Source organism: Lobosporangium transversale, assembly GCF_002105155.1.
Source record: "Lobosporangium transversale strain NRRL 3116 chromosome Unknown BCR41scaffold_58, whole genome shotgun sequence".
Taxonomy (NCBI): Eukaryota; Fungi; Mortierellomycota; class Mortierellomycetes; order Mortierellales; family Mortierellaceae; genus Lobosporangium; species Lobosporangium transversale.
This window is the reverse complement of record NW_019029036.1, coordinates 230,365-256,694: the sequence shown is the minus strand read 5'-3', so window position 1 is coordinate 256,694 and position 26,330 is coordinate 230,365. Positions and strand designations below refer to the sequence as shown.

The 26,330-nt window shown below is 42.0% G+C and overlaps 6 protein-coding genes across 6 annotated transcripts; 1 reads left to right on the top strand and 5 right to left on the bottom strand.

Annotated features, from left to right (window-relative positions):
• Nucleotides 1–49: 49 nt before the first annotated feature.
• BCR41DRAFT_425999 (hypothetical protein) lies at nucleotides 50–724 on the top strand (the record flags this gene model as incomplete). The annotated part of the gene is made up of 1 exon (XM_022030665.1): nucleotides 50–724. The coding sequence occupies one exon, from the start codon at nucleotides 50–52 to the stop codon at nucleotides 722–724; it is 675 nt and encodes a 224-aa protein (XP_021876495.1).
• A 666-nt stretch (nucleotides 725–1,390) lies between these two features.
• BCR41DRAFT_401194 (hypothetical protein) lies at nucleotides 1,391–2,116 on the bottom strand (the record flags this gene model as incomplete). The annotated part of the gene is made up of 3 exons (XM_022029205.1): nucleotides 1,391–1,529; nucleotides 1,704–1,861; nucleotides 1,964–2,116. 3 exons carry the CDS (start codon nucleotides 2,114–2,116, stop codon nucleotides 1,391–1,393), a joined length of 450 nt encoding a protein of 149 aa, XP_021876494.1.
• A 76-nt stretch (nucleotides 2,117–2,192) lies between these two features.
• On the bottom strand, nucleotides 2,193–2,867 carry BCR41DRAFT_401193 (hypothetical protein; the record flags this gene model as incomplete). Its single annotated transcript, XM_022029204.1, has 2 exons — nucleotides 2,193–2,582; nucleotides 2,742–2,867. The coding sequence occupies 2 exons, from the start codon at nucleotides 2,865–2,867 to the stop codon at nucleotides 2,193–2,195; spliced, it is 516 nt and encodes a 171-aa protein (XP_021876493.1).
• Nucleotides 2,868–4,419: 1,552 nt separating this feature from the next.
• Nucleotides 4,420–6,104, bottom strand: BCR41DRAFT_362955 (hypothetical protein). Its single transcript, XM_022025802.1, has one exon. It carries the CDS (start codon nucleotides 6,034–6,036, stop codon nucleotides 4,468–4,470), a length of 1,569 nt encoding a protein of 522 aa, XP_021876492.1. The 5' UTR covers nucleotides 6,037–6,104; the 3' UTR covers nucleotides 4,420–4,467.
• A 10,116-nt stretch (nucleotides 6,105–16,220) lies between these two features.
• Nucleotides 16,221–17,762, bottom strand: BCR41DRAFT_401190 (hypothetical protein; the record flags this gene model as incomplete). The annotated part of the gene is made up of 1 exon (XM_022029203.1): nucleotides 16,221–17,762. The coding sequence occupies one exon, from the start codon at nucleotides 17,760–17,762 to the stop codon at nucleotides 16,221–16,223; it is 1,542 nt and encodes a 513-aa protein (XP_021876491.1).
• A 2,369-nt stretch (nucleotides 17,763–20,131) lies between these two features.
• BCR41DRAFT_362950 (xanthine dehydrogenase) lies at nucleotides 20,132–24,956 on the bottom strand. Its single transcript, XM_022025801.1, has 4 exons — nucleotides 24,507–24,956; nucleotides 24,197–24,248; nucleotides 23,954–24,082; nucleotides 20,132–23,862 (listed from the first exon to the last, which is right to left on the bottom strand). Exons 1-4 carry the CDS (start codon nucleotides 24,670–24,672, stop codon nucleotides 20,178–20,180), a joined length of 4,032 nt encoding a protein of 1,343 aa, XP_021876490.1. The 5' UTR covers nucleotides 24,673–24,956; the 3' UTR covers nucleotides 20,132–20,177.
• Nucleotides 24,957–26,330: the final 1,374 nt, after the last annotated feature.

The following is a 26,330-nucleotide window of genomic DNA, read 5'->3' as shown; positions in this document are numbered from 1 at the left end:
CATAGATTTAACCACAACAGCAATAGCGGCTACCCCACCGCCAACTACTATGGTGCCACATTCCATTAGAAAACGCAAAGAGCCCTCAGACAGCCCTGCTCAGCATGACACTCAGCTGTCAAAGAGACGACGAAATGAAAAGAAACAAGGGCAAAGAGAAATAGCAGGCAGCCAGTACAGTAGATCAGGTGCCTCCCGTGCTAAGGATATAAAAAGCTATACCCCAATGACCCCACCATCGTTAACTGCTAATACAGTTAATGATTGGTCATCACCCTCGTCGTGGATGCGATCAAGCAATTATAACAATCGCAATCCCAACACACCGTCGTCAAATAGTGGTATAGCTAACGATGTCTCGTCGTCCTACTCGTGGACGCGATCAAGCAACTGTAATAATCGCAATCCCAACCAAATGCACAGAACGCTTATGCGTGGTCCAGCAACTAAATTGGAAACGATATGGGAATCAGTATGGGAATCTGAACCATACCTTGTGCCTCAAGCAAAAGATGACGAGGCAACTGCAATATCGAATCGAAATGGCGCGGCTGCTATCTATGTACGTTCTTCTCACGATACAGCAGCAACAGCCTTGTTATCAACAGTGGTATCATCGGCATCAGTTAAATCCACTGGTTCGCAACCTGACCACGTTATCCAGACTGATGCAGTAGAGGGCTCCACAGCTTTGATCAGCCCAAAACCCAGGCCCCATGAGTAGGAAATATCCGAAAGAGAAAGTAAGCATATGAGACATTATGCAACTGAGGATTGCGGCTCTAAACCTAAAACAGAAACATTAACAGCAACAGCAATAGCGGCAGCGGCAATCACGCAAACACTCACATCGATATCCTCACTTTTTATATCTGGATTCAAAGCAGCAAGAGAGTTCAAAGAGAAGCAATGTAACAGTATTTAGTCTTAAGCCTGCAAAGGTTTGTTTAATATATAGCCTTAAGCCTGCAAAGGTTTGATTTAATATTTATAATAAAACTATCTTTGTCTCTCCATTCGATGCTGAATGAGGCAGACTGACAGGGTTTCGGTTCATATCCTAAATCGTTCATACTCTAGCTTGAGTTTACTGCGGTGCTCTAGAGTGATAGGAGAGAGGAAGGTAAAGAAAGGAAATAAAAATAAAAAAAATACTCATAATATCTCCAGCAATTAAAAGCCGCCCTCGAATAGATGGATTTGCTGTCTTCATCAACGAACTGTGAAGCCCGTCTTTTGTGAAGTAGTACAGGGGGTCAAGGGAGTACATATCTTGTGCCCATCAGCGGTCCGATGAACTCAGGTATAGCTTGGCATAGTCCTTTATGAGAGCCTTGATCATGCTTCCTCAACCGGATCGGGATTAATTCAAGACTTAATTTTGGGAACTTTAATCTAGGAACCCATGTTCAGCAAGAAACAGCCATGGGAAGAGTAGTCCGAGCAAGCCTGGATCTTTGAACGTAATCTCCTCGCGGACAATTACATCCACACCGAGGACTTGTTCACCTATGTCGATATTCGTGGTGCTATTTAAGTCAAGGAGATCAAAGTTGTTTATATTATTGCTGCCGGGCGGAGGACTTCAATTAGGGCTCCGCTATGACTGTCATACAATGTTCTAACCTTATGAATAGAAATGGAAGCGCCCCTGAGGCGCAATCCCAAGCAGCATGTAATAACTGGGGCCAGATATTGAATACTTCGAGGGGACAGGTTCGAGCAAAGTGTGAAGACCAAATTCAATAAAGCTTTGTTGGGCCATTAAAATATCTGCTCCCGCACCTTCCTTTTCCCCTACTTGGTCGGTAACGGCTGGTGCTGCAAGTGAAGCCGGTTGGAGCACACGGTCGATCATGTACTGAACAAATAGATCAATGTTCACTGTCGAGTGACCCCATTAGAGCTAGGAAATATTATGCAGTTAATACTGGGATGGCTACTCGTACCCCCGCCCCTTCACCATCGCCACGATCCTTAGGCCGTCTCGGGTGGCGCAAGGAACGGGCCGCTCTCCCATTTTACAAGAGGGCGTTGAATCCCATATAGGTCGGCCAAGGGGTTCAAGTTCTGCTTGGGAAAGCTGTGCCAGATGAGAGATCGCTACAGTACGCATTTCCAAGTGTCTAGGTTTCTTGCAGACTTGAAAAAATAGCCCGACTTCATCTTCGATTATATTCGAGTTGTTACCTCTAAGATTCTAAGGTTGGTGCATCCCAATAGTGTCTCTGATATCTCCCCAAGCCCGAATACCCATACATAAACGAAAAATTAGTGATTGTGGATCTATGGGCCTTGATGAGGTTGAGGAGATCGTTCGAGATTGAAGAGCGTGTTGGTATATCATAACTGACGCGATTGAGGCGGGTACAGCCTTTCAATGACCTGCAATCCCCTGGTAGGTTAATAAATAAATGAAGCTCCTCGATGTGCTCCTTGTTGTTCTGTAGCGCTTCCCATGGGAACCCTGAATCATCTGCCACAAAGATGTGCTTCCATATGGATCCGACAAGTGTGTTATGGAGAGTCTGGGATGAGAATATAATTAATGACATAACGATAACTGTAATTCTAGACATCTTCTAGTGAACATACCAAGGCAATATAACCACGTGTGTGGCTGTGGAAGGTTGGATATTCCGACATTCGACATTAAATAAGTATAATGTGTCCAAATTTGGAATAATAAATGTGTCTATGGCGCTGTTCAAGTGGTTGGGAGTTGGGCGGTTGATACCTACATTGCTCATACCCAAGCGCTTAATTTCCTTGCATACTTGAAAAAATTGATCGACTTCATCTTCCTGTATAGGTATACCATTAACACTCAAGTCTTCAAGGTGAACACATTCAAGTAATGCGCCCATATATATCGTAAACTTGAATGGTGCAATTTAAGCTTGATGATTGTGGAATTGTGGGCCTCGATGAGATTGGGAAGATCACGAGAAGGAGTAAAATCCCAAAATAGCTTCACAAAGGAGATGGTGTATTTGAGACAATGGCGCCCTTGTAATGAGCAGTAATCCTTGATAGCTTTATATAAAACTCAAGTTCGTCGGTATATTTCTTATTGTGCCTCACCAGTAGGATATCCTAAATCTTCCTGAAAGATCTTTTTCCAGATGAATCTGACAAGTGTGTTGTGGAAAATCTTGGAGATACAACGATAATTAGCAATGCCGCTCTGAGGGAGGAAGCCACCAACAATTGAAATAATTCCCAGAAGACTCAAGGGATTCAATTGAGAGTTGAGAAGATGAAACGAGGTTGTGTGACGCGTTTCGGCGGCTTTGCCACTACATTTTTATTTCTGGCCAATAAGATGTGCAGCTCTTATTTAGAGCCTAATGGAATCTTCCTACCTTTTTGCTTGCCAGCTAAACTGTTTTATGTGTCTTCTCAGATGTTTAGTAGCTCCACCTTCCCCTTCTTTGGATCACAACAATAAATATCAGATTTTAGTACTAATGTTGGAAAATTTGCGGATTTTACCTCAGTGCATATTAGTATCATTTCCATCCCCGCCCCGAGCGCCTATTTTTTTTTGTTGAGAGCACATGGAAGTGATACTAGACATTCATAAACAAAGATGCAACTGATACTAACTTACTCGCACAAATCCCATGGAAAGTGATACTAAGATCTTCTTTCTTTGATACATGTACTAAAATATGGCCCACACAAATCCCATGCAAAATGAAGTTGAATATTTTATTGTCTTTGAAAAAAGCAGACACTACATGTTGATGCTAGCCAGTATGTTTCGCTTGCAATGCACGGAAGGCATGCCATTTCTAGATGCCTCGACCGAGTCTTCTGCTTAATCACTTCTTTCCTTCTTTCCACTTTTGCTACATAGGATTTGTGCGGAGCGTTTTTAGTATCAATGTATCTTTATTTGTGGATGCTTAGAATCAGTGTGTTTGTGGAAAAAAAAAAAAAAAAAAAAAAAAAAAACATTTCTGTTATTTTGGTACGCAGTACGGCTAGTATGTCATACTAGACACCTGATACTATCAATACGATCATATTATATCGTTCATTTTTTTGTTCGGGTATTGCTTTCGCCTACTAAAAACAAAGCATCAGTATATCTTCTATTCTTGGCCTCTTAGAGAATTGAACATTTCTTCGATTGATTTGCATTCTTCACCAAGTGGTGACTAAAAATAATCTGTTATTAACAACTTTAACAACTTTATTTGGAGTAATCAATTGTAACAAGCAGAGTTGTATCAACTGGATCCCAGCGGCCATTCTCATCCCATGTTTTCACAAGAATAGTTTTATATCATTTAATAATATGCCCTTCAAGCAAGTGGTATAGCTGCAGGAGACCCGGGCAAGAATTACTAAATAGAGTTTATTTTTTACAGTTTGGTAAAAACACCACATGAGTTATAAAAGCTGTTTTTATTATCATCTACACAATTGCAACCACATCGTCGTTTATTTGCGGAATAGTTAGAATTCAAGAGACCCATGGTTAGGAAATAGGACGACGATATCGTGCGATTGAAGGAACTCTGTCACTAAACGGCGCGGGCCTGGCTCGTTGCTTACAACACCGTACCAGTGCTTAATATTTGGCCAATTAGTTACGATCCATTCCGCATCCTCAAGCTGAATCTGTTGATGTTCATCGTATTGGAGCAATAACATACCCAGGCGCTTCAGATTGATTAGTTCATCCAGACCTGCTCTTAGACTCAAGTCCAGCGTTCGAACATCTCTAGATCCAAAGCCCTGCCCTGTCAAACCAAGACCCGTTAGTTGAGTCAGCTTGCCTAGCTGTCTAAACACAGCACGCTGCTTCTCCATGCCTTCTTCAGTCTCTGTATCGACATCAGATTCAAGCTGGATGGTCAAAGTGATGAGGCCAATACTGACCCACTCTGCTCCATCGACAATTTCTGTCACTGTAATCTTAGATCCCCGCAGGTGCTTCAGACGTGGGCAATTGGATAAGATCGCTTGAACAATGCCATTAGCCCTCTCACTTTGGCTATTGATTGTCAGCTGCTCAATTGTATCGCAGAGCCTCCGACACCCACTTTCCCGTACTATAAATCCATCCTTCAAAATCTCTCGTTCCTCTGCTAGCAATTCTCGCATAGAGAGTGGGCCGAAATCACAATTTAGAATATGTAGCTCTCTTAATCCAGTCATTTGTTTGAGAAGTGCCGCCATATCCTCGTCTCTTGTTTCCATGGTGAGGTATAGCTCTTGTGGATTTATCAGCATGCAGGGGTGGTGAAGGGATGCTGCCCTCTCAAAGTCAATATAATCCTGATCTCGCTCCAAAAAATTCTCCATATAAAAATCAGAGAGAGATACTAAGCGCAGTCCTGGACATCTCCTAATGAATATACCAAAGCAATGCGTTGCTGTGTACGGATGTGGAGGGTTGGATATTTCGACAAATTCAAAGAATAGTGTGGTCATATTTGGGAAAATGAATGCATCCGTGTCATCACTCAAAAAACCGAGAGGTAGCTCGATGCTTACGATGTACATCTCCAAGCGCTTGAGGCTCTTGCAGACTTGAGAGAAGAGATTAAATTCATCATTGCTTATCTTTGTGTCAATAATTACCAACGTCTCAAGATGGATACATTTCACTAGCGCCCCCCATATCTCTCGTAAACTTGAACCACAGAATGAAATCTTGGTGATGGTGGATCTGTGGGCCTTGATGAGATTGGAAAGATCATATAAGTCTGAAGAATGCCGAGATAGGCCAGAGTAGTTGATGTGTTGGAGGTGAGCACAACCTTGCAAAGATCTGTACTCCTTTGGGAAGCTGTACTGAAACACAAGCTCCTCAATATATTTCTTGTTGTTCTCCAATGCTTTCGTTGTAGGACACTGTAACTTCACGTTGATCTCTTTCCAGAGGAATTTGAAAAGCGTATCGTGAAAAGCCTTGGAGACACGAATACAACACAAGACATCTTTTCGATCTAGGAAGGTGCCGATGAGTGAAATGATCTCTGGCATCTTCAAAGGATTCAATTTGGGGTTGTCCATCATGCGAAGTGGATGATGGAGATGGAGTGATCAAACAGGTGATGGAGTAATTAAACAAATGATGGAGTGAGATCAATGTGATGAAACGCTCTCTATCCGACTGGAGTCGCTTTAATGACAATGGGATGCAAAATTGCTCAGCATTTGCAGGCCTGTGCGTGTGTGCTCAACTGATGGTGTTTACCAAAATTACATTCAGAATTTCGCACAAGACTGATGCATGATGCGGCATAAGAGGTGTCCAATCAGTAGCGGACGAGATCGATTCTGGCGTTATAATCCATACGTTCTTGCTGGAAAGCTTCTTGGCCATATTGTCTGGTATGACGGTATCTTGCTCCTACATTAAGCATATGTTACTAATCTCGTATTATCACCCCATTCAGTGGTCGCTTGCAATACACGCTCCTTTTCGGCCGTCGTTCGCCAGGTTCTACATCGGTTAACATCTGCATCAGATTTTGCATCAGCCGTCTCCACGGCTTGTATAGCCTCTGATGGCGGGAGTACTGAAAGAAATGCATGGTTCCCATAGAGCTTTCGTTGGCATTGTTGGAGGGTAATTTCCTGTAGACCTTGTAGTCAGAAGTTGAAAGGTTTAGTGCAGACTTTTTTTGAGTGCACAGGTACTTAAATAATTTTCTTTTTTTAAATCTTTGGTGATGGAAGCTGCAGGGGAGTGTATTTCGCAGGGGAATCGGAGGAATGGATGAGGTTATGATAAGGATCCCAGGACCATCCTATTCAGCACTTAACAACTACAGGTTCTTATTCATGGAGTCAGGAAGTAATCAAAGCCCATTAATCTATCCTTTTTCTATCGGAGAGCATAGGAGTGTTGTGAGTTGAGTGGCTCCCACGTTTGCCAGAACGCTATTTTTTTAATGTTGATAGTATTAGCACCACGATGATATTCTCTTTATAGGCACGGGTAACTTCAAAGGGAATAGAAGGTCGTACCAATTAGTTTATTAACTACAGAATAATAGCTACCACAACTAGGTCTCAAGCATTGTCCATTGCGAACCTTCCCTAACACAATCAAGATCATCGCTTTTATCGGTATCGAAGCTAGCTGTAAAAGATCCTGGCAAGCTTTTTCAAATAAATTACATTCCTTACAACTAGATAAGTTTGCAAGACGAATTATGAAGGGCACTTTTTATTTTATCTTCACCTTTGTAGCCATAGCTTCGCCATTAAGGAAGTTGATTTTCCTAAACGGTATCAAAACTATATTTATCATGAAGCAATAATTTCTTTATTATTCTAAACATTGATCCAAGGAGTGAATATTGTGAGATTGGAGTAAGTCAGTCACTAACTTGCGTGTGTCTAGCTCTCTGTTCACAACACCTCTAAGATATTTAATTTTCGGCCAATTATTTGCAATCCAAGTCGCATCCTCAAGTTGCATCTGTTGATACTTATCATGTTTGAATGATAACGTCCATAGACGTTTCAAGTTGACTAGTTCATCCAGACCTGCTCTTAATCTCAAGTCCAACGTCCGAATGTTTTCAAGCTGTGGGAACCACCCTGTTATATCAAGGATCTCCAGGTGAGCCAACTTGCCTAGCTGTCTAAACGCAATACGCTGCTTCGCCATGCCTTCTGCAGTCTCTGGATCAACATCAACCTCAAGCAGAATCCGCATTTCAGTCAGTCCAGCGCTAACCCATTCTGCTCCATCGACAATTTCAGTCAATCTGATTTCAGCCCCCGACAGGTTCTTCAGACGTGGACAGTTGGATAGGATCGCTTGAATCACGCCATCAGTTCTCTCAATCTTTCTATTACATTTAAGCGTTTCAACTGTGTCGCAGAGCCGCCAATCCCTTCTTTTCCGTACTATGCGCCCATCATCCGAAATCTCTTGCTCATCTGCTAGTAATTCCCGCATAGAGAGCTGTCCGAACTCACACCATGGAGCTTCTAGCCTTATGAGTTCTGTCATCTGTCTGAGAATTGCCGCCATATCCTCGTCTTTTATTTCCACACATGAAAAGGATAGATCCGATACATTTTTAAGTATGTAAGGATGATTAAGAAATGCTGCCCTGCAGAAATCAACATCTTTTTGCTCTATGGTCTCAGCGATCTCTTGAAAAGGATGAAAGCTTAATGATCTTAATCCTGGACACCTCCTTGCCAACATACCGAGGCAATACAACGATGTGCGCTGTGGTGGAGTGTTGGTTATTTGGACCTCATAAAAGCTTAGTGTATTTATATTTGGAAAAATGAATGTATCCGTATCATCGTCCAAGAAGTCGGCGGGTAGCTGAGAAATGGTTGTACCGACCATATCTAAGCAGCTAAGTTTCTTGCAGACTCGAAAGAAGAGTTCGACTTCACCACCACTTATTTTTGAATGCCAAATGCTTAGTTTCTTAAGATGGGCGCATTCTAGTAATGCTTCCCATATCTCTCGTAAATCCGAACAATCGAAATACAACTGGGTAATTGTGGAACTGTGGGCCTTGATGAGATTAGAGAGATCGCGCAGGTCTGAAGTATCCCGTAATAATCCCACAATGCAGCTGATGCACTTGAGGTGGCTACAGCCCTGCAGCGCTAGGTATTCCTTTGGAAAGCCAAAATGAAACTCGAGGTGTTCAATATATTCCTTGTTTTTCTGTAATGCTTCATCGTCAGTTGGGTACTTTGAATCACGAAGAATGATCCTTTTCCAGATGGTTTTGACAAGTGTATTGTGGAAAGTCTTGGAGATGCGGAGACAATGGACGATGTCACCTCGAGAGAGGAAATCACCAACGCGTGAAACAATTTCTGGGAGATCCAAGGGATTCAATTTGATGTTGCCCATCATGTCATTCTCTGAAGAGAGGAGAGTTGCTGATGAAGTGAGCTTATGAAACGCACTGGCCTTGTCAGAATTATTTTGTTTCTAGCCAATAAGATTTATTCTGTGAGCATTACATGAACGCAATAGTTAGCCTTGTAAAGTATTTTCATGCATATTCCGCGATCAAATGATCTCTATTTGGAGAGTCTTTTTTTTATAGTTCGATGTCGAGAAAACTAACGAAGACATGAGCGATGTTGATTTTTTTTTTTTTTTGCGGGAGAACAAAAAGTGAAAAAATACTCAGACTTCCCTGCGTCCTCCTGGTCACCCGAGTATGTGTACCTGTCTGAACACACATCCTCTGGGTGAACGAAGACACCAAGCAGCTGTTAGAGCGTATTCTGCTCCTCGACATTCCTCCCAAGGCCGCAATGTTGGAATGGCTACAGGGAACAAGAGGGGTCTTGATACAGGCTCTCTTTTGTGAAATTGGAGGGATCGCATGGTACATGGATATCGGGACAAAGTACCCTGCAGCCACAAGACAAAGATATAGCTTGATTCAAGCTCAAAGAAACGATTTCTATTAACGGCCCTGTTCTGGATCTACTCGCCTATGACGCAACGCAGACGAAGAAATAGCGGCAGTCTGATGTAGATGAAGAAAACCCCAGCCATAAATTGGAACTGTTTCAAGAATTCCCCAATACGACGTGTTCAAAGGCCGCCGGTGAAGATCTGGCAGATGAAGGCTACGTAAACAAAAACCGGAAGGGAATAAGAGATACCTTGTCACACAGATATGACCTTATTTTATTTTTTTTTAAACAAAAATAAGTAAACACGGAAAGCCATAGAACCCTTGCTGTTAAACGACTACCATTTGAAATGCTTAGGTTAAGCATGGGGACACTTCGCTATAGGGGCGCACGAATTTTACACCAGCGCCCGCTGTCCCCCAAGAGGTTATTGGTATAGGGACGATAACAAATGCTAAAATTGGCACATTTGGTTCCCTCTTTCCTGGTTCATTTTTTGGAAATATGATGAGTGCTCTCAAGAGGCGCGGTTTGTAGTCATGGTACGTATAACTACTTGACCTAATGGGATTATGAATATTGTGAACAATCTCCTTTATATTAAATTTGTTTTCAAGTGAGCTGATGAAAGAGGCAGCATACATTTGCTCATGCCCAACGTTAGTCGCCAGAATGTGTTTATGAACCCTTAAAAAATAAAGAAAAAGAAGCGGCCTTAATTTTCAAGCAAAGTACATTTGGGGGAAGTAATTTAGCGTGAGCAATGCATATCGAATCACCCCTAGCAGCCAACACATACAACTTTATGTATACCACATACCAACAGCCCCACTAGAGCCCTAGGCACTGTTCCTAGCTATATACATGTATTACTAATCAGCTTGCTACCAATAAGCTGACACAGTTTAGTCCATTGGCTTTGCTATTGATTGTCGCTACTAATCTTCTATTCCTATTTGAGGACATTTGCATTCACAATAATCACAGATCCATCACATTTTCAGACAAAAGACAAAGATCATTATATCTGATCTTGTCTTTTAATATTTATTGTTAATTGTTTTCTCTGCTGTGGTTTCCAAGCTGCATCTTGGCCCAAGAGTGGCAATGCCCTTGGTACGTGTGCATGGCTGGATATTTCCTAGTAGGCTTGGATTCTTTTGATGATGCTTTTTAGCATATCCTTTGATGGTGCCTTGGCTAACTGGCCTTGGTAACCTTGGTTGACTGGGCCTAGTGACCTAGCTTTGGGTTGGCTGCCCTTGGTTAGCTGCTTTTGATTGTCTGGGCTCTTTCAGGTTACCCTTGATGGATTTTGGCTTTGGTAGTCTTTGATTTCCTTGATTGCGGCAAATTGTGTTTGATTAATTGCGGCTGCCTTCGATTGCTTTGACTAAGGTTTTCTGTCTTTGATTTTGTTGAGGCAATCTCTGGCTAGTATGGCTGAGGCAACCTTCTACCGGCTTTGGGCCTTGGCTGGCTTTCAATGAGGTTTCTTTTGGTTGAGTGGAGTGAGCTTGTTGGCTTTTTTTTTTTTTTTTTTCTTTTTTTTTTTTTTGCGCTGACGTGGCTGCTATCTGCTGCTTGCTTTCTGGCTTCTGGCTTCTGCTTTTTGGTTTCTGGCTTCTGGCTTCTGCTTTTTGGTTTCTGGTTTTTGGTTTTTGACTTTTGGTTCCTGGCTTCTGGCTCCTGGCTTCTGGCTTCTGCTTTTTGGTGTCTGGTTTTTGGTTTTTGACTTTTGGTTCCTGGCTTCTGGCTTTTGGCTCCTGACTTCTGGCTTCTGACTTCTGACTTCTGACTTCTGGCTTCTGGCTTCTGGCTTCAGGGAGGTTTTTTTTTGATTTTTTTTTTTTGGTTTTTTTTTTTTTGGTTTTTTTTTTTTTTTGGTTTTTTTTGGTTTTTTTTTTTTTTTTTTTTTTTTTTAAGTATTTTTTGGAGTTTTTTTGGGGTTATTATATTGGCCGTTGGCTGTGAACTGTTGGCTGTGAACTGTTGGCTGTTGGCTGTTGGCTGTTGGCTGTTAGCTCTGAGTCTATCTCCTCAGACGCCCTACCTCGGTCTGATGCTCTTTCCCAGGCCTTCTGCTTTCCTCCATGGATCGTAGGCCTCGCTCCTCCAAGCAAAAGTCCCATTGCAGTGGTCTATCGAACAACTAATCAATGGAGCCTCACTTTGACCAGAGCACCTTTGGTTCAGACGGCAGGAAACAGGGGTCACACAACATGACGCCTCTACGCCATGCACCCACTACGACCAGGCGTCCCTGGCGCAGCATCGCTAATTGGATAGCCTAAGGATGATAAGTCAGTAACAATGAACTATTCACAAAGCCCTATAGAGCACCGAGTTGCCAAAGATTCCACCTAACCAGAGAGAACGAAAGCAAAGGTAAAACAGAATTAATATGCTCTTTGTGTCTTTCTTTTCACCTACCTTAGATGTTACCAGGCCTCGGTAACACCTGTTCCTGCTCCTGATCCTGATCCTGCTGGAGGGGGAATCTCCTTGACGGCCGAAGCTCGAGCTCTACAGGACCCAGTGAATAATTCATTGGTACTGACTTACCATTCTCAGGCTACCGCAACTGTGTGTCATCCTGTCCCTACGCGAAATCCCCAGAGGCACTCGGATCAAGTGAGGCCCAGAGACTAGAAGTTCTCTAGCGCCACCACAATGGTCCTTCCTCAAGGAGTCGTGAGGGTCCGACGGAGTGGAACCCCCCATCAGAGCAGATGAGGAGTTCGGAGGAGGCGGCAGAGAGGCCGGCGGAGGGGCCCCCGGGCTCCGATGGTAGGACGGAGTGGAGCCCTTATCGAATCGGATAGGCCTCTACGGAAAGAGCCGAAGAAATAAAGAAAAAGAAAAAAAAAAAAAAAAAGCGTGGTTAGAATACTATAAAGAATAGCATAACACAGCAACACCAAAAAAAAAAAGAAAAAAAAAGTGCAATATGTTTACTCAATAAGAGAGAGTACTTACAGATCCGCTTAGGGCCCCATTTCGATAAGCACTGCATGAGCTTATTGCAGTCTTTGGGATGGTCGCCGCTGAGCATCCATCGGTAGTGTTTCTTGTGATGACTAGAAGGACAAAGGCAAAAAAATAGGAGTAAGTTAATGGACCTGCTGGACTCATTTAGCAATAGCTAAACAGTGGGTGACGGTAGGCAAGACAAAACGAAGCCATACATATGCTAGATACTTACTTGATGACGGCTCTATAGTGGATTGTATTTCACGGCTGGAATAGAGCATTTTTTATGGTCTCTGTGTGGCCTTTATAAGGCATGTGAAGGGGAGGTGGAGAGGATGTGGGTGAAGAGAGGAGAAAAGAAAAGAAAAGCTGAGGGGGAGACGAAGGGTATTTATGAAAATTGTTTTTCTTTTTGTGTCGTCGATATGACGTTTTACAGCAACGCAAAGGAAACTTGGTATCCCACTGCCAAAGGTATTAAATAATAATACTAATAGCCATCATATGTCAGCAATAAAGAAAGCCATTGTGAAGTATAATAGTAAGCGAATGAGTGAGTAAAAAATAAATATTTGAAATGTAAAGAGATAACGCGTTCAGAGGGCAATGCCACAAAATTATTATTTTTCCGCCATGACGCCTTCGGTCAGATGTTCGCATGAAAACTCTGTTTTCTGGTTGGTCAAAACATTTACACGGCAGATAAGAGAAGCAGACATTGTCCATCTTCGGTAAAATTAACCTTTTTTATCTCCAAATGCTGTATGAATGAGTATGGAAAGAACCATTGAGTCAAATATAATGAATAATACAAAATAATGCATTATATAGACATATACTTTCTTGCTGTCGACGGCGAGGGCTCTTTGGCGGATTGTGCTTTGGAGAAAAGGAGAAAGGATGAATGCTGAGTGGTTTTTGTAATCGCTCAGGGAAAATAGTAAGTGAAACCAATTTGTGATCTCAAAGTATTGACTGAATAGCAATACAAATACGACATTTTGCTTTTATGCAAGAAAAAAAAGAAAAGAAAACGGCATAGCGGGAATTGAAATCAATAATCTGTGCACCTGTGATATCATTCGTCAATTTTCATATGCTTACAAGGTGGAGAAAGAGAACAACATTCCATCCTCAAAGATATGCAGGGTCATACATACAACAATCTGCCTGCCCACAACAAGAGCACGAGCCACATTGCCCTCTTTGTATGGTGTACAACAAAGAAAGAAAGAAAAAACAGTGAGCAATGTGCTGTAGCTGGAGTAAAAGGACGAGACCCAAAGTACAAGCATATTAAAACTCGCATACTCTGTTTCTCACTCGCATAATCAGCTACTATTCACTATTCTTTATTACACATTTTGCATTGTATTGTATGGAAATAAAAATAAAAATAAGAAATAAAATAAAATTAAAATAAAAGTAAAATTAAAATAAAAATAGAATTAAAAATAAAAATAAAAATAAAAATAAAAATAAAAATAAAAATAAAAATAAAAATAAAAATAAAAATAAAAATAAAAGTAAAATAAAAGTAAAAATAAAAGTAAAAAAAATAAAAAAAAGAAGTGGTATACTGAGGATTGTACCACACTCTCGAAAAACGGCAACCCGCCGGAGCATAGTCATCACAATAGTCTATCCTACTCTTGTTAGGATCCATCAAAGTACCCTTGTCGCCGGCACCAAGTTAGCATACAATATATGTGTAGCTTCATTTTGTTTCGCCTGTGATTATCCACTGTCTACCCTACCACTAAACAAACCCACCACCTCGCCCCCATCCTTTTTTATAATAATTTGTGTAAGCACGCAGCTGTAGAGGATGAGAGTGTGTGGGTTGCAATGGCGTCGGTGTTGCAGACACTAGCAGCAACCACTGCGTGAGAGGCTTTGATGCACTTGGCTGTGTTCTTGGTGCTTTATTGTTTAGTGCAAGATGTCAATAGGAGGAGCGATGGTGGATGCTGGACAAATCCAAGACTCCTCGTGCATTTTGGATGATTCACTGAGCTTCAAAGCCTGTTTTTATTTTATATATTTTTTTTTATTAAGTAAATGTTTGAAGCCAAGTGGTAAAAAGATCCGACTTCTCGATGGACTTGTAAAGCCATCGGTAACAAACTTGACAGAGTCGTTCCTGGCCGCAGCAGCATCTGATAATTCCCACAGCTTCCCAAATGTTGAGTTTAATGAAGATAAATGGGGCCGTGTTTATCATGACGGTTCATTCCGCTGGTTTAATATCCACTTGAATAAGTTTTCAAACACCTATGGTGGCAAACCACTCAGTCTTTAAACTAGTTTGTCCATTGTATATTGCTATAGAAAATAAAATACTTTTATGAGATATGCTTTTTGCACACAGTTGAACTGATGAGCTCAATATCGATTTATTTGATGGTTACAAGGAGGGCGATACATCTAAAGTGACAGCTCGAGAGTAATATAGTTCATGTGGTTGTTTATGGACAGATTTTCCTTACGAGTCTTGAAGACATCTGTTATAACTCATACGGTAATGAGGAGACTCTCACGATCGGAAGTGGAATAATGCTCTGACATCAAATACACGTATATTTATTTTACTTTTTTTTTTAACTTTTTGCTTTTTATTATATAATTTTTATTTTTATTTTCATTTTTACTTTTGTTTTTACTTTTGTTTTTACTTTACTTTTATTTTTACTCTTATTTTGAATTTTACTTTTATTTTTATTTTTATTTTATTTTTATTTTTACTTTATTTTAATTTTAATTTTACTTTTATTTTAATTTTATTTTATTTCTTATTTTTATTTTTATTTCCATACAATACAATGCAAAATGTGTAATAAAGAATAGTGAATAGTAGCTGATTATGCGAGTGAGAAACAGAGTATGTGAGTGAAAAACAGAGTATGCGAGTTTTAATATGCTTGTACTTTGGGTCTCGTCCTTTTACTCCAGCTACAGCACATTGCTCACTGTTTTTTCTTTCTTTCTTTGTTGTACACCATACAAAGAGGACAATGTGGCTCGTGCTCTTGTTGTGGGCAGGCAGATTGTTGTATGTATGACCCTGCATATCTTTGAGGAACATCAGTTTCAAGCAGGATTTATAGCCTGGTGAGATCGACTTAACCTGCGTGATCGACAATTTCTGCTATTGTAGTCTTACGTCCCACTAGTTCTCTCAAGTGTGGACAATTGAGTAGGATCGCTTCAACAATATTATCAGACTGTGCGCTTTGCTCGTTTATTCGCAGTCTCTCAATTGTATTGCGGAGCCTCCGAACCTTTCTTCCTCATGCTCTGTGTCCAGTGCTCCTATTCGAATAAGGTAAGTTCAGATTCGATTCATGTTCGAATGGATATTTAAATTCGATTGCTTTTCGAATGATTCGAACCATTCAAGCCATTCGATACTCGAATGACTCGAATTATCCAGAGCCATTCGAATCATTTGAACTTACCATGATTCATTTTCGATTCGAATGCATTCGAACCCATTCGAATTCGATATGTTCGAATCGAATAGGAGCACATAATGTGCCCATCTTCCAGAACCTTCTACTCGTTTGCTAACAATCCTTGGATAGAGAGTGCCCGAACTCACAATAGGGGACTTCTAGCCGCCTTAGTTCGATCATTTGCCTGAGCCACCATATCCTCGTCCTTTACCATCATGCATGGTAGGCATAGATCTAATTGATTTGTCGGCGTGTAAAGATGATCAAAGAACGTTGTCCTGTAGAATCCTGATACCTATCAAATCTTAGCGAGCATAGTTGCGGGCATCCCCAGGTCAACATGCCGAGACAATGTAACGATGTATGTGAATGTGAAGGAACGGATATATTTTTTTTATTTATTTAAATTTAGTCAAAAGTACGATACTCTACGAGAATATCGTGTGATAGGAGTATGTCAGTTACTAATGTACGTGCACCTGGCTCGCAGTTCACAATACCATACACGTCATTAAGACTTGGCCAATTGTTTATAATCCATGTCGCATCCTCAGATTGCATTCGTTGATGCTTATCGCCTTCGAAGAATAACCAAAAAAGTCGCTTCAGGTTGACTAGTTCATCCAATCCTGATCTTAGCCTCAAGTCCAGTGTCCGAACTTCTTCATTCCATGAATAATCTGGAGTCAAATTAAGAACCCTTAATTGGGTCAACTTGCCAAGTTGTCTAAACGCAGTACGCTGCATCTGTGGGCCCTCTGAACTCTCCAGGCCAACATCAACCTCAAGATTGACTGACATATGTGTCAGTCCAGTGCTAATCCATTCTGCACCAGCGATAATTTCTGTCAATGTAATCTTAGGTCCCCGTAGTTCCTTCAATCGTGGACAGTTGGACAGGATCGCTTGAACAACGCCATCAATTTCTCCAGTTTGTTTAATGAATTCCAGTATTTCAACTGTATCACAGAGTCTCCTATTCCTTCTTTTTCGTATTATATGTCCATCCTCCAGAATCTCTTGCTCTTCCGCTAATAGTTCCCGGATAGAGAGTGGACCGAAATCAGACCCTTGAAGAAATAACTGTCTTAGTTCAGTCAGCTGTTTAAGGAGTGCTGCCATATCCTCGTCCTTTATTTTCATGTTATAAAGCCATATTTTTGATAGGTCAGGCAGTGCGAAAGGACGATAGAGGAATGCCTCTCTGTAGAAATCATACTGATTCCCAGCAACTACCAGTGAACGTAGTCTTGGACATCTCCTTGTCAACATGCCGAGGCAATATGATGATGTATACGGATGTGGAGGGTTGGATATTTTGGTATGATGAAAATATAATGCGTTTATATTTGGGAAGATGAAGTTGTCCGCGTTGTCATCCATGAAGTCGGAAGGAAGTTGATGGATACATACGTGAGACATATCTAAATGCTTAACTTTCTTGCAAACTTGAAAGAATAGATCGGTTTCATCACTGCTTATTTGTGATCCATAAATCTTCAAGTACTCTAGGTGGGTGCATTCCATTAATGCTCCCCATATCTCTTGTAAACCAGGGCACTTGAATTCAAACAAAAACTTTGTAATGGTGGATCTGTGAGCCTTGATGAGATTGGAAAGATCGTTCGGGATTGAAAAGTCTTGGGATGACCTCATAGAGCAATTGATATATTTGAGGCGCTTGCAGCCTTGTAATAACCTGAACTTCTGTGGGAAGATGTTATAAAATACAAGCTCCTCAATATGTTCCTTGTAGTTCTGTAGCGCCTCAAAAGTAGGCTCCTTTGAATGAGATCCAGTCTGTATTTTTTTCCATATGAATTTGACAAGTGTATTGTGGAAGGCCTTGGAGACACGAATACAGTGTAAGAGGTCACTTCGGTCTAGATAATCACCAACAAGCGAAAGGATTTCTGGAATCCCAAAAGGATTCAAAATGAGGTTGTTCATGCAAAGTCAGAGATAGGGAGAGAGGAGAGAGATGATGGAGCAATTGATGCTTGATGATGCACACATGATTGCCAGGGCACGTGATCAAATGATTACTAAGAAATAGCCAATTCCTGAGAAAAAACAATGATCCTTTGCAGCCTATGAAGAGACTTGTGCATTGGAAGTATGGCAATCGAATCAACTAAAAAATAAGGGCCCTATTAGGCTCATCTGTTCTCTTCTTTTTTTTTTTTATAAAATCGTAGACTTTCCATTTTATGCTTGTTGAAAGAAACACGACATTTTTGTTTTTCCCGACAAACCGGTCTCAATTGCTTCTTTAAATATGAGCCCAATCTTGTTGTCAACAAGTAGAGGTAAGGTTTACTTGTTGTGTGACAAGCATTTGCTTGTTGGTTCTTTCATCTCTGCCCACTAATTAATCCTCTTTTCCTATTAATCTCCTTTTCACTTCAAGTCTATGTCTACTAGAGCAACGAGCACTCTCCTCCTCATAAGTAAAAATTATAAAAAATATCACCTCTTTATCCTACCCATTTATCCTTACGCGTCCATGTCTGTGCATCCAGTCCACAACAACTGAAGGGTAATTGTTCTGCAAGGCCCACATATTTCCATGTAAAATAGTGAATGCTTTGTCCCTTGTACACTGTTGGCCTGGATACAGAAGACAAATTTAGGCCTTGGTAAAGGACGAAGACTGAAATATAAAAGGTGAAGAAGGATGAGAAGGAGTCAGCATTCAGGCATTAATACTCATAGACATGAGTATTTTTTATAAAATTGAACCCATGAAGAGATGCTCCTGTGCAATACCCTGTGCTTTTGTCTAGGGAGCCTTTCATTAGCTTCTGCTATCACTTTATTCCGTGATAGGACAATGAATCGTGCCAGGTGTTGAGTAGATTAGGATGGATTGAATTTAGGAGAATTACTCCTTCTGCGCTTTTTCAGTTCCCTCTCAAGTCTGATAGAAAAAGATCTTGCTGGTTTGGTTTGATTTGAAATTAGCTCTGACACTGCATTACCTTTTATTTATCTTTAAGTCAAAGGCGGGGTATAGACCTTCTGGTAGCGCTGCTGGTAGCTGAATGGACTAAAGGGCTGGAGCTCACGGATTTGGCATTGTCTCAACGAGTACCTCATACTGTGAAGGACCGGGCACCTCCCGGACCTGAACCCACGTTGCAACGTCTCTTGCCATCTGCTCCACTCGCTGCTTGAATTGGATCAGCATGGTTATCAGTGTCACAATGGTTGGCGATACAATACCCGCGATATCCCACGTTGGTGGGAAAGATATACTGTTTTCGATATGGAACCTATAAAGTCGTCCACCACCAAATCTTCGTCTTTTATTTCCAAGTATGGAAGAGAGAAAGATTTGTTAGAGTGTAAAGATAGTGAAGGAATGTCGCTTTGTAAAACTCGTCCTAGATTCCTGTGAATCTCAGCGAACTTAACTGTGGACACATCCTAGTTATGTGTCGAGACAGTATGATGACGTGTGTGGATATGGAGGGTTGAGTATATCCATGCTCCTAAGTTTCTTGCAGACTTGAAAGAAGAGATAGACTTCATCATTAGGTGTATCTGTTCCAGAAATGGTCAAGCCGTCAAGATGGGTGCACCCTATCAATGTCTCCCAGAGCTTCCGTAAATGTTGATTTTATAATGTTAACGCGGTGATTATGAATCTGTGTGCCTTGACGAGGTTGGAAATATCCTTGTATGTAATGTGATGAGGCGGCCACAGCCTTGCAATGTTCTGCAGTCATTTCAGGAGTGCTGACGAAACACAAGTTCCTCAATGTACTTGTAGTTTGCAGAACCTTTATTGGATATCTCGAAAGAGGGGCAATGCGGATTATTTTCTAAAGGGATTGGACAAGTGTTTTGTGGAAAGCCTTGGAAATACGAATACAATGGAAGAGGTCGCCTCTATCTAGGAAACTACCAACAAGCATAATGATTTCAGGAAGATCCAGGGGATTCAGTTTGGTGTTGCTCATGATGCAAAGAGGAATGATGGAATACATTTAGGATGAAGATTTGAACAGGATTGACCTGACATATTGAATCCTTTTTGTATTCGGTTTTGTTTTTGATTTGGCATTTTGCCACTATTTTATTTAGTTTCTTTTTGGCGGCAGTGATGGGGGCTAGCAGACGCGATCGTGGGCAAGAAAGAACGCCAGGTTCTTGACTGCTCCCAGCTCTTTTTTGATTTATGAAAACATTAAAACATGGGGGCCATTCCCCTCGCATGAACGACGGACATAAAAAGAGTGTTTTTTGGTAACTGCAGTTTTTTTTTTTTTTATTTTTTTTTTATATATATATATATACAAAATGTTACTTATTAACAGCAAGTTATTTATGGAGATTAATAAACTAACGGAGAAAACCATTTTAAAAGACAGAAAGAACCCATGGACGTTCGCCTTGTTTTGGCTGGAGCTTGCTGCTTTCTGCAATAGAATCCCCTACTGTCATACGGATGCGCTCAGGCGTAGCAGGAAGAGAAAGGGAGAACGAACCAGGATGGCCGTTCTCCTGTCGAGCATACCAAAGAGCATGACGGATCGCAAAGTACACAGATGATCCAAGGAAAAGTGGAGGCTCTCCTACTCCTTTAGACTTGTAGATCGTCTTCACACTCTCATGAGTCACATCCTCAAAGAATGACACATTGAACTCTTGAGGGATGCACTGGAAACCTGGAATCTTGTAATTGCCAGGGCCTTGTGTGAACAATCGACCATTAGGGAAGTACAGTGATTCCTCGGTCGTAGACCAACCCATTCCTTGGATAAATGCTCCTTCGATCTGACCGATATCAATCGAGGGATTAATCGAACGACCCAAATCCATGGAGATATCCGATCGGATCACAGTGTGGTGGCCTGTCAAAAGGTCAACCTCCACCTCTGACACTGCTGCTCCCATCGTAAAGTAGAAGAAAAGTTGACCCTTGTTCTCACCCCATTTGTAACCAATATCTGGGACCTTGTAGAATCCATTGGCGCTAAGGTTGACGCGGTCAAAGTAGGCGTGATGCACAATCTCCTTCCAGGAGAGACCCTTGGCGCGGTAAGGCTCCAGTCGCGCATTAATCTGGTCGCACGCATCCTTGACTGCCATTCCATTCAAATCCGATGAGGCAGAGGCTGCAGTGGGTGAAGCATTTGCAACCTTATCGGTCGAAGTCTCTACAATGTGGATCATCTCCATAGGGATCTTGAGGCCCTCAGCGCAGACCTGAATCATCTTCGTGTGAAGGCCTTGACCCATTTCAACACCTCCGTGGGATAAAAGCACGGATCCATCGTGATAGATATGAATCATGGCACCAGCTTGATTGAGATGAAGAGCTGTGAATGAGATACCGTACTTTGTAGGGATGATACAAATACCACGCTTGCGCCACTTGGACTTCTTGTTGAAGTCTTCAACGGCAGCCTTGCGCGCATCATAGTTGGTTTTTTCTTTGAGCTGGTAGTAACCCTTGGGCAAGTGCCAGTCCTTGAGCTCCTGATTAAAGTGTGTCAGTTGGCCTTCTTTATACATATTGATCTCACGGAACTCTTCTTGACTCATACCAATACGTTCTGCGATTTCTGTCATGTATGTCTCCGCAATCACGTTCGCTTGAGGACCTCCGAAACCGCGGAAAGCAGTGTTGGAGTGGATGTTGGTACGACAGCAGCGGCCTACAGCACGGACATTTGGAATATAATAAACATTGTCGATGTGGCCCAAGGCACGTTCCATGACCGCAACAGACAAATCCGAAGACCAGCCGGCGTTCAAGTAAAGCTCAGTGTCCAAGGCCACAAGCTTATTGTTCTCGTCAAGACCGACCTTCCATTTACCCATGAAGGGGTTGCGCTGACCCGAAATTACCATATCCTCGTTACGATCCAACATACAGCGAACAGGTTTCTTCATATGATAGGAGGCAACCGCCATGATACAGGTCAAGGGGATGGTACGGGATTCCTTACCACCGAACCCACCGCCCAGGCGCTTGACCTTGCACGCAACCTTGTTAGCACTGATGCCAAGGACGCTAGCAACCACAGCTTGAGTTTCGTTGGCATTCTGAGTCGAAGCATAGATCTCAAACTCAGACTCGCCCTTGTTGTTGATAAGGACAGCTTGTGTCTCGAGGTAGAACTGCTCTTGGCCGCCAACACGGGTTTGACCCTCAAAGACCTTGGCACAGTTGGCGAAAGCAGCATCGACATCACCCTTGACAATCGACTTTGTAAGGGGGATGTAAGAGTCTGCGGCTATAGCCTCGTCAATGGTGACCACATGGGGGAGATCAATGTATTCAATCTTGACCTTTCGAGCTGCTTCTTGTGCAATAGCCTGAGTGTCCGCAACGATCACACCGATGATTTGACCAACGCAATGAACTTCCTCGGATGCAAAGATCTCTTCATCATCAAACATGGCTGCGCCCCAAATGTTGTTACCGGGAACATCCTTATGGTCAAAGTAGGCCCTGACGCCAGGGTGAGCAAGAGCTGCACTAGTATCGACACTGACAATCTTAGCATGGGCGCGACTAGAAAGGACCATGGCACCATAGAGCTCGTTATGAAGCTTGGGCATATCATCAGTATAGATGGCTTCACCAGTCACCTGCTTCATGGCTGCAACATGAGCGACACTCTTGGAAACAATATCAGTAGTTGAGTTCTGGATAGTACCCTTATCACTCTGAACACCAGAGGAGAGACCACGGTGGATTTCATCGGTCAAAAGTTTGATGTCTCCATGGTCATGTTCAACAGCCAATTTATGTTGTTCGATCACATCCCACCAGAATCGTACGAAGAAGGACTTTGCAAGAGTGCGACGGTACTCTGGCATGCCTCCAGGAGTGGAGACATCCATAGGAAGATCCTGATCTAAGAGCTCCAAGGCACGATCGAGGACATCCTTGTCACCCCAGTGTTTGCCCTTAAGGAATTCAGATGTCTTCTTGGCCTGGCATGTAAAGGCGCTCATACCACCGAAGCCAAAACCAATTTCGATGACAGTATTATCAGAAGCAAGATGTACACGAATGGCAGCTGTAACGATGGCGATGTCATCATCCTTTCTCTTGGCCTGTTTGAATGAGCGGATGTACTCACCGGGACGAGTGAAAGGAATATTAATCTGAGTTAAAATGTCGGTGGATGGGTTCAAGGCGGTCTTACGATAGCCGACAAAGAACTCGGTAGCGGGAACAACGCGAGCGGTTGAATCAACAGACTGGTCTGATGAGAGAATGCTGAAAGTCGAGTTGGAGGCGACAAAGACGGGGTTCAAATCAGAGATGGGGGAGGCAGTGGCAATGTTACCGGCAACGGAGGCGGCATTACGGATCTGTTTTCCAGCAAAATATTTTGTGTTGGCCAAGAATGCACGAAGGACATGGGCCTCACTCTCAGAGACCTTTTCAATGGTCTCCTCGAGTGCCTTCTGGAAATTGGCGATCGTGACACCGGCTCCGAGAGAGATACCTTCCGAGGTGATGGTGATTCCCTGTAGCTCGACAACATCATTCAGGTACACATAAGGAGAGTATTCCATGTACTTGAATTTTGTCTCTACTCCAACTTCAGTGTTGCCTCCAAGGAATTTTGCCTGAGGATAGTTTGCCTTGATTTGGAGGACCTGAGCAAGTGTAGTGGGACGGAACCATTGAGACTTTCGTCCGTTGAAGTACAGTGGCTCAGCAGTTTTCTTCATGAGTCTAGGAGGGAAGATGAGTTCCTGTGTAGGATCATAAGATTTGAAGAGAACGGAAGGGAAGCGGACAGAGCTCTCCTGAGGGATAGTGGAGGTCTTTTCAGGCTTTTCATCCTTACAGCAGCCACCATTGGGACCAGCACCACCGCAGCATCCACCAGCCTTCTTGCCATTGGCAGGGGCAGCAAAAGACTTTGCAGCATCCAAGATAGGGCGGTAACCAGTGCAGCGACACAGGTTTCCATCAAAAGACTCTTCAACATCGTGCTCTGTGGGGGTGGGGTTATTGCGGAGCAGCGCATAGAGTGACATGGCAATACCAGGAGTACAGAAACCGCATTGGGAGCTATGGATTACAAAGGATATTAATAATGTGTTTAAGAAAAAGGTTGCATGGGAATTTAGCAAAAAGGAAGGGTGACTTGGTTATTACTTACCCATAGCATAATGCAATGCGCTCTTGGACAGGATGGGGGTTCTTGTGGTTACCGAGGCCTTCAATAGTGATGACATGTTTGCCATCGACGGAGCACAGAGGTGTCAAACATGCGTTTACGTTCAGGTGGCTAGAAAGTCGTGTCCACGTTTGGGAAAAAAAAAAAAGTTAAAAAAAGATGTTAATGGTCGAGGGTCCCGTGGTATTTGATTACTGTGAATTTTTTAGAGCTGTTTCACCTTACCGAATATGTTGGGTGACCTTGTCATAGGAGGACACCATTACAGTGCAGGCACCTGTTGGTCATCAAATAAGCATGACAAACAAGTAGAAAGAGAATTCGAATCAGATCTCCATTAATACATCCAGCTCATCATTCTTTGTAAATTTTTCAGTCTGCAAATGAAATAGTTTGGGATGGAGGCATTTGGAAAATGAGGCTTTGCTCATTTCACACTTCATTCTTCATGCAGGAATTATACAACTCTGTAGTCGATGCATAAAGATGATAAGAAAAAAAAAGAAAAAATAAAATAGAGAAATAAGTTTCTTACCGCAACCACCCTCAGCACATCCAAGTTTGGATCCAGTAAGTCCGATAGAGCGGACATATTGGAGCAAGGTTGTATCGGGATCGGGATTGTCGAGGACGATCTCCGTGCCATTGAGGTAGAAGTGAAGCTTGTTCGTGAAGGAGGCGAGATCGAGTGAAGAAGCCATTTTCGAAGGATAAGGAAGGAAGGGGTGAATTTACACAGAAATGAAGACGAGAGTATCGGAGGGTATGGGTTAAAGATCTCAAACGAAGGGGAAAGGGGGTATAGACAGATGAAAAGAAAGAGAAAGAGATAGGGACGAGAAGCGTAGAGAGTAGAGTAGAGTAGAGTAGAGTATAGAGTAGAGGGTAGATAATTACAAAAAAGAGCTGATCAAGAGAGAAGAATTGGTCTTGAGCAGTGTTTCCAAAAGAGAAAGAAAAAAGGAAAAGGATGAATGAAGAGAAGGGGAGGAAGGAAAGAAAGAAAGGAGGACAGAAACATGTGTCCTTTTTAATTTATTCACTTTTTTTTTTTTCCTTCTTCCCCACGGATATTAAAAAAAAAGTGGAGACTTTAGTTGTGTTCAGTATGGGTTGTAACTGGATTGACTTGAACTGTTACACACATTATGAAAAAGTTTTTACTCAATCTCGGAAAACCTTATTGTAATGCTCGGTGCATTTCATCTTCCCCTTCCCTTTCCTCCCCCCCACATTATTCACATTGTTTATTTCCTCAAAGCAATCGTGGATCAAACAATCTCTTCCTCAACAGCACCTATCCAATCTTCGCCCAATGAAGTCTCTTTTTTACTCTTTTGCTCTTTTACCTGACAATCCCCATCTGCTTTAATTTTTATCTTATTGGTCTCGTTGTTTTTGTGTCAAGCTAATAAGCTAATTTTTTCGTTTTTAGGGTCAAATCCATTCAGGTCTAGAGTAGGAACACAGTCAAAATCAACGGGTCCACCTTCATTACACTTGGAGGATCCGTTTTTTTTTTTTTTTTTGATAAAGTAGTGCGGAGCCGTTAAAATGTCTTTATCTGTAGATAAATGTGAATATTTGTCGTATTAGATGTATAATATAATCCTCATGAGATAAGACCATGCAAAGACAAGTTATCCTTTTGTCATCCCCATCCCACAAATGGAAAAAAAAAAAGGCGGGGTTCCCCACGTCCCCACTCACCCACCTATTCGGACTTTTTTTTTACTTGGATACATGTACCATTGGCCAGTCATCGTTCAGAAATAGCCTTTTAGGTTCCGTCAACGTTACACAAATCGCTCTTGTGCATCCGGACATTCCCTAGCACCTTCAGCGCACGTTCTTCCCGAACATGTATTATATTTATATACAAATATACTCCATGTACATGTACAAATACAAATATATAGATGTCCATAATAAATATACATGTATCGTATAGACGCCAGTTTTTCAAGATCGCGTTTTGATAAACAACCAATTCACTGGTTACATGGGAAAGGGGAAAAGGGGAAAAGGGGAAAAGGAGAAAAGGGGAAAAGAGGAAAGGAAAAACGGAAGATCTTTACTCAGCAACAGTGCTTACACAGCGCAAAAGCAACAAAGATCCGCCGTAGCCCGAACCCTGTATAAGCCCATAATGACCACAAATCACGTTCATAGATTGGGACTCGGAATCATAATTTCGGAGTAAAGATAACACATGGTACAATATACAAATATATAATTTATTTCTTCTTCTTTTTAGCATCTCGGACATCTTTTGATCTCTGTGTCAGTCGTTCAGCTTCTTGACTGATGATCTCATGCTAATAATTCAAAAAAAAGTTTCATCTGTAAGTATATATTG